Consider the following 12,659-nt stretch of genomic DNA (forward strand, 5'->3'; position numbering starts at 1 on the left):
CCTATTTGGGTAAAACTGCCTGGCCTCCCCTTACAGTACTGGAACAATGAAGGTATTAGTAAAATTGGCAGCGTGATTGGAAATCCCCTCTACATGGATTCCAAAACAGCGGATGAAACCAGGTTAAATTTTGCAAGGATTTGCGTTGAAATCGAAGCTGGGGACCCTCTCCCAGATTCTATAGAACTACATTCTCCCTTTGGAGTCGCAACCCAGTCATTTGAATACGAATGGAAACCTCAGTCTTGCAATCTCTGCAAGATTTTCAACCACTCAACTGAAAAATGCCCTGTTTCAGCAAAGACCAATCCCAAACCTGCCCAGGAATGGAGACCCATTTCTCGAAAAGAACCCCCTAAAGCTCCCTCTGCCCCTTCCTCTGACCCTGATCTTAACCAGGATACTTCTACCCCCGCCTCTTCCCCTAAACCCCAATCCCCACCAAGAAATGAGTCTAATCTCTCCATTGTAACAACACAGAACCCATTCGACATCCTCAATTCAGTTGACACTGACGAAAAAAATTCTGAATTCATTTCAGAGGATGAAGATGTTAGTGCCACCTCTGGCCCCTGTGCAATCCTCGGGGACAACAGGTCCTTGGGTCTTGATGGTCCCAGCTCCTCTGACCCTCTTTCTTTCCCAGGCCCCTTAACTGATCCAATCGAAAATACCCTCCCTCCTTCTGACACTGAGCTGAAGGACACCCACCCCGAATCCTCTGATCTCCCTTCCACCCCCCATGTTGATCACACAAGATCAGCCCAAAACTCCCCCCTGCAAAATTCTCATGATTAAGCTTGGGACCTGGAACATAAGAGGGCTTGGTACCAAAAATAAGAGAAAGGACATAAGAGATATTATCCGTAAAGAAAAGCTTCCATTTCTCAGCATCCTTGAAACTCATGCTCCTATCCACAAAATCCATGAATACATGTCAGAAATGTGCAGTGGTTGGAATATTTCAACTAATTATAACAGCTCTGATAGAGGCAGAATTTGGATCATTTGGAACCCAAATTTGGTGCAGGTAAGAATCATCCAGGAAGCAAATCAGTTTATGCACTGTGAGGTTAGATTTCTTCAAACCAATATCACCCTCCTTGTTACCTCTGTCTATGCTCTAAACAGAGGAACTGAAAGGAGAGTTCTGTGGAATCATCTATCTCTCATTGCTAGAAGTGTCTCCCTCCCATGGATCATTATGGGAGACTTCAATATCATAAGATTCGCCTCTGAATTCTTGGGGGGAACTGGTCCCTCGGCTCGTGATATGGACGACTTCAACTCCTGGATTGATGAATGCTCCGTCTCTGATCTTCGATCCTTTGGGCAAACTCTTTCTTGGAATAACAAATCGAATGAGAATAATTGGAAGTTTAGAAGGCTAGATAGAGTCCTTGTTAACGAAGAATGGCTTTACCAATACCCCTCCTCCTTCGCATCTTACCTTCACCCTGGGCTATCTGATCACACCCCTATTACTATCCAGTTAAACCAATCCCCTCAAATCCCTAAACCTCCTTTCAAATTCTTCTCCATGTGGCTTGAAGACCTCTCTGTGTTTGAAGTCGTGGAGAGAGCATGGAACATAGAGATCGATGGATCGCCTCTATTCATTGTAGTCAAAAAGCTCAAAGAAGTGAAAGAAAGTCTAAAAATCTGGAATCGTGAAAATTTTGGCAGAATAGACATTGAAGCTCCTCGGTTGAGACTGCTCCTTGAATCCATTCAAGAAAAGATTGCATCTTCCCTTTCGGATCCGACGTTGAGAGATGAAGAAGTCCGGATCAAAGATGAATACATTAGGACTGCTCGAAAGGAGGAGTCTTTCTACAGGCAGAAATCTCGATCCCAGTGGCTGAGCCTTGGGGACTCGAACACTGCTTTCTTCCATGCGGCCTTGAAAGCCCGAAAAAACCAAAACTGCATACAAGGCACTGTTACTTCTGATGGGTCCATTTCAACTAATCCCGAGAAGATAGCAGCAACTATGGTTGAGTTCTTCTCTTCTCTTCTCAACAAGGAGGAATCATCCCAGCCAGTCCATCCAAGCAGCATCCCCGAACCGACCAGATTTCTTTCGGAAGCTGACTCTCAGTGGCTAACCAGGAAATTTTCTGCTGACGAAATCTGGGATGTCATCCAAAGCTCCGATGGGAACAAGTCTCCTGGCCCTGATGGATTCAATGGGTGCTTCTTCCAAGCTTTCTGGTACTTAATTGGGCCTGACATTGTTAAAGCAATCCAATTCTTCTTCCAAAAAGGTAAAATCTTACCTCAACTAAATGCCACCTTTCTAGCTCTCTTGCCCAAAACCCCTGATGCGAGCTCCCCAGAGAAATACAGGCCCATATCTCTCTGCAATTTCTTGTACAAAGTCATCACTAAACTCCTGGCAAATAGACTTAAACCCATTATGGATAGCCTCATTAGCCCTTTCCAGTCAGCATTCATTAAAGGTAGGAGTATCCATGATAACATTCTCCTAGCTCATGATTTATGTCATAATTTCCACAGAAAAAACCCGAAAAAAGCAATGTGTCTTAAATTAGACCTCAAAAAAGCTTTTGATAGTGTCAACAGATCCACCCTGATTACCTTCATGCGAAAAATGGGCTTCCCAGAAATATGGTGTCGGTGGGTGCATGAATGCATATCTACTCCCTCTTTTTCTGTCCTAGTCAATGGGTCTCCTCGGGGATTCTTTCGGTCTTCAAATGGCCTCAGGCAGGGTGATCCCTTATCCCCCCTGCTCTTCAGTTTTGTAATGGAAATGTTATCCTGTCTTCTATCCTCCTTCCAAGCCCAAGGCCTAATTTCCTCCCCCTTCTCTAAAGGAGATTTATCCATTTGCCACACCCTATTTGCTGATGATGTTATGATCTATGTTGAGCCTAACATCACTTCAGCTGCAGGGATCCTAAAATGCTTAGAGTCATTCAAGATTTGCTCGGGCCTTGAATTTAATCCTGGCAAAAGTGAGGTCTTCTTTGCAGGCATCCAAAACAGCAGCAAGAGAGCTATTTGCAACATTCTTAAGATTGGAGAAGGAAAGCTCCCAATAAAATACTTGGGTCTTCCCCTAATCACTTCAAGGCTCACCTCTAGAGATTGCCAACCTATCATGGACAAGATCAAACAAAGGATCTCGTCGTGGTCATTCCGTCACCTTTCTAGAGCTGGCAGAGTGGAGTTGGTTAAATCCGTTCTCAGCACTTATCAAATTTATTGGTCTGCAGCGTTTCATATCCCCAAAGCAACTCTCAATAATATTGAGAAAATCCTTCGAAACTTTATCTGGGCAGGCTCAAATCTTGAGAAATCTCATCACACAGTATCTTGGAACACAATCTGTAGCCCCAAATCTGAAGGAGGCCTCGGGATCAGAAAGGTATCAGATTTGAATCTGGCTGCCCAGATCAAACAACTTTGGCTCATCCTTACCAAGAGAAACTCTCCCTGGGTTACCTGGTTTGATCGGAAATATATCAGAGGAAGAAGTTTATGGACTCTCCCCATGCCTACATCCCCATCCTGGGCAGCTAGAAGCATTATAAAATCTCGTGACATGGCCAGCAAGCATGTCTGCTTCATTGTCGGATCTCAGTCCCCTCTGCAATTTTGGACAGATCCTTGGCATCCGAATGGTCCCCTCTCTGCCCAGTCTTCCATTACGACATCATTCATTCCCCAGAAAGCTTCTATTGCTGAGGCTAAATTTCAGGGTGGGTGGGATTTGATTCAAGTGCTTCCTCATCTTCAAGAGCTTAAGCAGATCATCAATTCTGGTCTTTTCACTAAAGCTGCTAATTCTAACCCGATTTGGAAGCCGGAATCTGATGGCAATTTCAGGCTACGAAGTGCTTGGAACACCGTTAGATCTCCTAATCCTAAACCTCCTTGGGCATCATCAGTTTGGTTCGCCGGTCACACTCCGAAGTTCAGTATCACAGCTTGGCAAGCTCTTCAGGACAAAATGAGTACCAGAGATAACCTTCATTTCCTCGGCCCCAACCTTGATCGCTCCTGCCTTCTCTGCAATTCTGCCTCCGAAAGTGTCAACCACATTTTCTTCAATTGCTCTTACTCGGCATGGATATGGCGAGTGATTCTCCGCCGCATCTCAGAGAGAAGAAAGCAAAAAAAATCCCTATCCGATGAGGAAAACTGGATTCGGAGCAAATTCAAGAAAAAAGGGCAGACCTACACCCTTGTTCGAACTCTTCTCACTGCTTCAATCTACTTGCTCTGGCAGGAAAGAAACTCAAGACTATTTCAAAAAAAAAAAACCCATAAAAGGTTCCTTTTAAGTAGAATTATTAGTGCAACTAGGTCTCGCATCTTGGCCCTCAAGCTGGAAGATGAAGACTCTGAAGAAAACCAAAGAATTTCCAACTCCTTTAATCTTCCCCTGTTCAGCAAAGCCACTGACCCAAAATTCTGCCATTGGGAGCCTCCTGCTGCCTATGAGATCAAGTTGAATCCGGACGCCTCCCTGGCTAGTGAAACCGCCTCGATTGGAGGCCTTCTCCGAGACCACAAGGGTACAATCCTATCTCTCTTCTCTGTTAACTGCAATCCTCACCCAATCCAAGAATTAGAAATTGAAGCCATCCATCATGGCATCAAATTAGCCATCAAGCACCAAGTTAAGAGTCTGTGGATAGAATCTGATTCGCTCATCGCTGTTATGGCCATAAACCTGCTTTGGCCGTGCCCATGGCGGAAAATCCCAACACTCGAATCAATTAGATCCATGCTCATCTCTTTTGAGAGCTGGAAGCTGACCCACATTTGGCGTGAAGGCAATAGAGCAGCTGACTTCTTATCCAAACCCAACTGTATCTGTAAAGGAGACTCAATTTCTCTTGAATTGGTTCCGCAGGAACTTGCAAAAATTATTTCTGATGATGTATCGGGAATGATCTATCCTAGATTGTAGATTGTAAATTTTCCTTTTTCTAATATAGCTGGTGGGGGTCTGCCTAACCCCAAATTACCGATCAAAAAAAAAAAAAAGAACAGTCTGGTTCATCTTTACACACAGCATTTGCTTTCCACTCTTGAATAATGGTACTACTGGCATTGCTTATCTGTAGGATCTCAATGTTGATTTTTTTTTCATTCCTTATTGATATCCTTTAGTTGTATCTTGTGGGATTTTATTGCTTTCTTATATGCTTGAATGTTTATAGAAAATTAGCATGTATACTGTACTTGCAGCCTTTGTTGTTTTATTTATATCATCTCTGTCAGCTTTTCTTTTTTATAAGTGGTGGAATATATGTAGTCTAGCTCTGCTTTTTTCTTGGCAATACCCCAAATGGGCTTGCAGCTCTCTTGCTTTTAGCAGAAGTTTGAAAGTGCACATTAACTTTTAAATTTACCAACATGCCCATGTTCTTGTGATAATGCAAAGTGGTGCTTTTCTTTCTGGGACAAAGTACAAGATTGTTTAGATAGATACAAAGCTTACAAACATGAAACAAAAAAGGGGAATTTGAGATTCCCCAAATGCTGGTGTTTTTCTTTCAATTTTCATTAGGAACTTTTAGCCTGTTTAGCTCCAAATTGGCATTGCTATAGATTACAATTCCACCATAAGTTTGTTCTCTTCAACTTTTTCTTTAAAGAGGGTTCAGAATCAACCATATTTATGGGTTTTATGTCTGTGAAAACTTGGTAATGGGATTACTTTAAAAGGAAAATCAGTGAAAAACTTATGGCATTTTGAAATTTCAAGGAATGGTAGGGGCACTAGGGAAGCTCTCTGTTTTGTTTTTTCGTCTGTTTGGATTTTTCAGTGTGTCCTTAGTATGTATGCTAATTTTATGATGGTTCTTGATGCTAGCAGACAGGGAGGAACAGAGTTATGCATCTATGTCAATTTCATTGTTGCTTTGAAGATCATTCCTTTATGTCGTTTAGTGGTGAAGTGTACGGTCGCGGACCCAATTCTTGCATTATTATTTGATGCATTCTTAGCTTTTGGGCATCTCATTTCTGCGTTTCTAAAGTTTCTCCATGGTCTCAAGGATGGAAGGTATCACTTGGATTTTGATTCTTTTTTTTTTTGTCTTTGACACTTTCAGCAGTAATTCTGCATTTTCTCCATCCTTAAATGTCCATAAATCATCGTGTTAGTACACTAAAAACTTGAAGAAATTGCTACAATCATAATGGGATATGATAGCAAATGGTGTTATCAGTTACACCTTCTAAGACTTCCTTATTGTTCACACAAGATTAGTAAATTTGCTTGTTTTTCTATTCTCATAATGTTTTCAGTAAAAAAAAAACCATTTCGAAATTTAGTTTATTTGATGGTTTTGAACTGTAAATTTCTCAACTACTGCAAGAGCAGAATATACCCCCTTTTACTGTCACTTAAACTGTATTACTGTCTCGTTTTTTAGTTCTACAATTCCCTTTTTTGAAACCTAAGTTGTGTTTCTTCTTTTCCCTATTGTTCTATTAATTAATTTGCTTAGGCTTAGACTTACATTCGTCGTTGGAGCTTATGCAGTTGTTTAGCCAGCTAGTATCAAGTTGTCTATTCGGAATGGGTGTGAATATTTAAGTGTTTTTGGTAGTGTCCTCATTTATTTAGTCTGAAAATGTTAACATTTAAGTATCAATGCTAAATGCTTGAGACATGCAGTACTTTTTCTTTAATTTATTATATGGTAGATAGAAAATAGGCTTCTAATTTGATGGTGAGAGAAGGAATGACAAGGTTCTACCTTTATTCTTAATTTCTTGATACTATATTGAGTTGAAATTATTCAGCATTATGAACTTTATCTGGTAATTTATAGGACCCAGCTAGCAATCACTCACTAATGGATTGTCGTTAGTATGCTCCATACTCCTTGTTTGTAAGATTCATTATGTTATTTTGAACTTAGTTGAATTCATTACAGCCCATATGCTTTTCATGACTGTTAAGTATTTTTGTGTCACTATGCATCACAGATTCTTTCAACAAAGAAGGTTGTCCTTGGATACAATTATAGAGTGCCTGTTGGTTTTCACTCTTGGCTTCAGTTTTAGAAATGCCATTTTGGTAGCATAAAAAATGGGTCTTGATTAGGAGTTACAAATGAACGTCAGTTCTACATGGCCATCATTGTACAATTAGAACCCAATTCTTCTTGGTTCTTGATGTTCTACAACTAAGCTTTTTGGAGAAGAGTTCTGTTTTTTTTAGTTATAAGTGAAAGATATTGGATCCAAGAACCATGGGTGACTTTAGCCCTGATAGACCAAAGTCATGGACTGTATACAACGGTGCCAACCCAATTCCATCACAGCCAGTGGCAGATAAGGAGGCACCATGGATGGATCTGGGCACGTCTGTGAACTCCATCTCTTTTGGTTTTGTAGCCACTGCGATACTAATATCCATGTTTCTCATCATGGCAATCTTCGAACATTTGTTGAGGCCAAGAACCTCGTTCCCTTCGTCTCAAAACACAAATGAAGATTCTTTGGAATCGGGTCCCATGCGGGGTGGAATGCAATTACTTGAGAAACATGGCGGTCCACGAGCTGTAAGTATAGTTTTCTCTATCCTTTGTATTCATCTCTGTTCCATTTGATTTCTTGACTTTTGACATTGTTATCACTAGTTGCTATTTGTTATTGCTAGCTTAAGCTGTTAGAGTTGGTGTTATTTAATCATTTATACTTCAACACTCCCCTCACGTGTGGCCCCTCTTTTTTGGGTTTGCCGTACACGTGGAACATGTGGCCCCTCTTTTAGGTTGGCCGTACACGCGGATTTTTAACTTCAATGAGCTGTTGGGTTTTGAACCAAAGACCAGTCATGAGGCAATAGCTTTGATACCATGTGAAACAACCAATTACTCCAAAAGCTTAAGCAGTTAGAGTTGGTGTTATTTAATCATTTATACTTAAGCAGCTATGTTTTTTGAAATTCCAAGATGCTTATCTAATATCTATCCGTATCCATAGCTTAATATCGAAAAAAGAGATGGTTTCTTCTCCTCCTTGGATAAACTTAAATACCCACACTATATTCAAATCATTTGTTTGAGACCCATGTCACTGAACATGTCTCTAACTTTGACCTTGCATTGGTGCGTGTCGCACGTATTAGTTTTCTTCTTCTTGATTTGCTTTTCTAAACCATGTTACTTCTAGCTAGCATTTTTTCAAATCAGCACATGGTTGATGATAAGTTTCTTGACAGTTTTTCTTGATTTCCTTTTCTAAACCATGTTACTCTGGCTAGCATTTTCCCCTATTAGCACATGGTTGTGCTAAGTTTCTTGAAACACCAAAAGGCTCCTTGCAAATTGCCCATGTATATAGCAAATAGAGAAGAGTGTCATCTTATAACACCTACTCTTGTGGTAATGTCTGCATGGATATCACACCGAGCGAGTCAGATTTCTTTTTCTTTTTCACTTTAAGAGAAGTCGGTCTTTTCTATTTTTGAATGATAGTGGTAATTTTATTGCAAATATAAATTTAAAACATTAAAAGCACCCAGCTAATCTACTAACGACAAGGCATCCCTTCTGTACATGAAAAACAGAACAGAAAATAAGAGATCCATCCATGATTCTAAATGATCTTGCAGTCTTGAATGTCAATTACTTGGATAGAAACAGTAAAGGTAGTGCTAACAAATGCATAAAAGAAAGTAGGCTAACAGTCTAGAAACTTAAAATGATGTAGAGAGTGGAGGTAGTGTCTTGCCAAAGGCTAAGATCTCCCTTTCCACTCCTTCTTTAACCAATTTATCCATCAGTTCATTGGCGTTCGCCTCATGTGATAGATTGCTGGATTAATCTTGAAGCGTAAATCCAATATTAATCAGTATTCAGTACAATGGGTGGTTGCAAATACCTTGCAAAACCAAGATAACCAATGTATCTATATCTAGCATGTAGAGAAGAGGTTATTCAACTCCTTTAGGCCAATGTAAAACCCATACTGAACACCCAAGTGTTCTTCAAAGTAACATCTCTTGTGCATCCAACCAAGAACTTCTCTAACTCTTACCATATGCAATGCTGGTCATGGAAAGTTTTGTTTCTTTCTTTTTGCTCCCAAATGACCCAATTTCTACAAACCCTTTTCTCTTCCAACACATGGGGTTATAACCATGTTTTGCATATGTTGCAAATATAAGATGCTAGAGGCTTGTCCCCAACAACTTGAGGCCAGGGGTTTGTTTTTTGACATCCTTGAAAGCCTACGAGTTAATCAAAATAGTGTTTAGGAACTCGGAGTTGACTCGGGCAACGATTGGCATGATTAGATTTTAACTAGTGTTTAGGAACTTGTACTCGGACAAGAAAAAAGTCAACTCAGGCAAGTCAATGATTGACATGGTCAATTTTTCATTAACTCGTGCGAGTCAGAAGATTTAAGGTAAAATTTGGACTCCAAAGAGAACTTGGCCAAGGTAAAACTGAGTTGACTCGCCTCTATCGAATTGATGATTGACTCTCATAGTTTTTAATAAGTGAGTGAAACTATCTTAACTCTTAAGTACCAATAAATATAAACTATACACCATTATCTGGTGTATAATCTTACTATCTAATTGAGTTGGATGGATGGTTGCTATAGACTCTTTACTCCTTAATTGTGTGTAATCCATCTACCTAATCATCTGTCTTCATTTTTTTTAAATTCTTTTATTTTCAATTGATCTTGTGACTGCAATCTGATCTCTATTGTCCTGATGACAGGTGGCAGCTTCTTATTCATCGGATTTTTCAGTGGTGATGCCAGGCCAACACTATCCTACTTTCATTGCTCAACCTGCTCCCCTCGCTTGCTCCAGAGAAAGGGTATATTGGCCTTCCCATGATCATGGCTATGCTTCCCCTTAGCTTATATATAAGGGGAAATGTTATATTTGCCCTCTTTTCTTCCCCGGGCCACCCCACTTTAGTGTATTTAGGACCACTTTTTTTACACTAGAAGGGGTGGCCCAGGTTTAAAACACCTTGTTGGTTGATTGATGCTATTTGTCTAACTAATGGTGTTGAATGTGAAATGTTTTCTACTTTTATTTCAACCATTTATCTATGTTGGAGGTTAAAGGCTTAAGGCCCATTAGATGAAGAGTTGGCCCACAAATGGCATAGTGGGCCCTTTTTGGATTGTGAGAAAAACATTTCTGTTGGAAAAATATATCTTGGGAAATTTTTTCCTTTCCATGATCTAGAGAGAAATGATATGGTTATGGTTAATTTAGAGGGATAATATCATAAATTGAAGATCCTTCAAGTCAAAAATTGAATGTAAGGTTCAAGTTATCTTTGTTCATGTGTAAGAAAAGGTAAGAAAATTTAGAAATATTTTTATTTTCCTAACGGATGGGGGTAAAAGTAACTCCCTAATCACAGGCATATACGTGACATAAGGTAATTAAGTAATCTTACCCAATCTGGAAGGTTCTAGAGTAAAGTCTTGCCCAATCGCAAGGTGACACATGTCCAAAGGCATTAAGGTAATCTCATCCCTAACCCCCCTTTAACTTTCAACTATAAATAGCATTCTAAGGCTCAAAGGTAAAAGTCAAATTTTTAAAACTTACTATTCATACTGTGTACTTTCTTATATGTTGCACAGTTGGCAGGGACACTTGTCTATATTCCCCGGATTATGGGAAGGGCCCGCCGCCAGCTTCTGGTAGCGATAGGATCAGTTAACCTTCGCATGTACTCGAGAGAGAAAAAGTCAAGGGCGATCACTGACTTAGGCATCGGAGGGCCTTCTCGGAGTACCAACTCTGAGTAGGTCTTCTGACCATTTGTTCATGTGCTTAGGTAAACCTCAGCTCTTCCGAAGCCACCTCAAAAGATCACCAATTTTGGCCACAACACTAACTTTTCGAAAAAAAATCCTGCAATCCAAACACAGCCTAAGGTCCTGTTTGGATTGCAGAAATTTTCTAAAAATGTTTGGAAAGAAAGGACTTTTTCAAAATTTCCTAATTTTTCATTATCTAGTTACACATGAAAAAAAGTAACTTCAACCAACCCAGTTCATGTTGTGTTTAGAAGGAACTTCATTTTATGATAATAATATCCTCCAAATAAGACATAACCATACCATTTTCCTCTAAATTGTGGAAAGGAAAATAATACCTAGCAAGGAAAGAACTTTGTAAATGCCCTTATAATCATAAACAATAACTTACTAATTTAGAGCAGTATGCTTAGTCAAATAAAACATGTATTAGTTAAGCGAGAAAGTCATGGCACAATGGACCCACATCACCCCTAGCAAGAAATCCATGTGGCTCGACATGTGGGCAGATTGGACCCACATTGCCCGTAGTGAGACAGCCATGTGAGTTGTGACTCGACATGTGGGCACAATGGGCCCACATTGCTATGGCCCATAGCTAGAAAGCCATGTGCTTTGACTGGCATTTCCACTTTTACTTCAACTGTCCATCTGTCTTAGAGATGGAAGATGAGGCACAATAAATGGATAATGGGCCCACCATTTGTGATAGATACAACTACAAGCATGGTCGTGTCTCATTAGATCCTTATCTTTATGTTTCTAATCAATTCTCCCCATTTAGAGAGAGGGATGTTAGCTATCAATTGTATTCTTGCAATCAATCACGAGGCAAAAACTCCACTGCATCATGGTGGACTCTTCTGAGTCGACTTCCTTTTCCCTCGGCCGTGTTCCGTGTTTTGCCCTACTAAGTCAATAAAAACTCCCTTGACTCTCCAGAGCTATGACCGTGGCAACTGAGTGCTCAGCCACACCAACCCGGTACTCGACCGAGTTGTGACGGATTTTCATCGACCGCGTTTTGAAACACTTAATTTTCCACTTTTTTTCATCGGTACACTAAACGGGCCGTCACGGCTGAATTTGTGATCACCTGTCCGAAACCTATTGTGTTGAAAAAATGAGTTCCTTGTCTTGCCACAAGTGCACATGAAGACAAGAAATGAGGGCTAGTGATCTCCGGCCTACCAAAATGACCAAATACTTCTATTTTGGGGTAAATCTTCGAAGTAATACCTAGTGATCTCCGGCCTGACCGATACCTACCAGAGTATCTCTGTAATCTGCGTTTATCACAGGTGGCTGGCCGCAACGTTAGTTAAAATGGCATTTATTTGAAAAATTAACCCTAAAATTTCTATTTTGGTCATTATTCACCATTTTCTATCTCCGGATTCCCATTTTGGAAGTGTTTTTCCAAAATTAATTTCAAGGGCGAGCAGCGGGCGCGTTTTTTGCTATGATAATACCACTTCATAAATATATTTTTTATTTGGTTTTTGAGCTATTTAACTATTTTAGGTCTTAACTACACCAATAGTTATATAAGTTCCCAAATTTACTTAATAAAATGCCCCACCTCTACCTCTTGCTCCAAAATATCACAATTCAAATCCATCTGCAGGTAAGATCATATGCAAATAGCTTTTAAATTAGAGGTATAGCAAAACATGGGCTCTTAGGTGATGAACTTTGAAAAAAAGATATGAGCAGGCAAAAGTACACATGGGGACCACTTGCTCAGATGATCCAAACCATTTATTTTCTAGGCCTTGATATGGATGGCCATGGATCAAAATCCACTCACAATGGACTGTTCTAAATTGATTGATGTATATTACCCATTAAAGGCTTCA

The 12,659-nt window shown here is 40.0% G+C and overlaps 1 protein-coding gene across 3 annotated transcripts; it reads left to right on the top strand.

The window, feature by feature from the left end:
- The first annotated feature begins 5,021 nt into the window (after positions 1 to 5,021).
- On the top strand, positions 5,022 to 10,139 carry LOC143858144 (multidrug resistance protein). Of its 3 annotated transcripts, none has more exons than XM_077368775.1 (4): positions 5,022 to 5,076; positions 5,858 to 6,046; positions 6,979 to 7,556; positions 9,732 to 10,139. In XM_077368775.1, the coding sequence occupies exons 3-4, from the start codon at positions 7,245 to 7,247 to the stop codon at positions 9,873 to 9,875; spliced, it is 456 nt and encodes a 151-aa protein (XP_077224890.1). In that variant the 5' UTR covers positions 5,022 to 5,076; positions 5,858 to 6,046; positions 6,979 to 7,244; the 3' UTR covers positions 9,876 to 10,139. The 3 variants fall into 3 exon arrangements, with proteins under 3 accessions (XP_077224890.1, XP_077224891.1, XP_077224889.1); XM_077368774.1 differs by lacking the exon at positions 5,022 to 5,076 and adding an exon at positions 5,303 to 5,751; XM_077368776.1 differs by lacking the exon at positions 5,858 to 6,046.
- The last annotated feature ends 2,520 nt before the right edge of the window (positions 10,140 to 12,659 follow it).

This window comes from Tasmannia lanceolata, unplaced genomic scaffold (assembly GCF_043159265.1).
Source record: "Tasmannia lanceolata isolate RefF3 unplaced genomic scaffold, GAP_Taslan_0.1 ptg000025l, whole genome shotgun sequence".
NCBI lineage: Eukaryota > Viridiplantae > Streptophyta > Magnoliopsida > Canellales > Winteraceae > Tasmannia > Tasmannia lanceolata.

Excerpts from the sequence above, each read along its gene's own strand:
- LOC143858144 (XM_077368775.1), top strand. The coding sequence starts at position 7,245 with ATGGGTGACTTTAGCCCTGATAGACCAAAGTCATGGACTGTATACAAC. Across the intron at positions 7,557-9,731 it reads AACATGGCGGTCCACGAGCT|GTGGCAGCTTCTTATTCATC; the intron begins GTAAGTATAGTT and ends TCCTGATGACAG.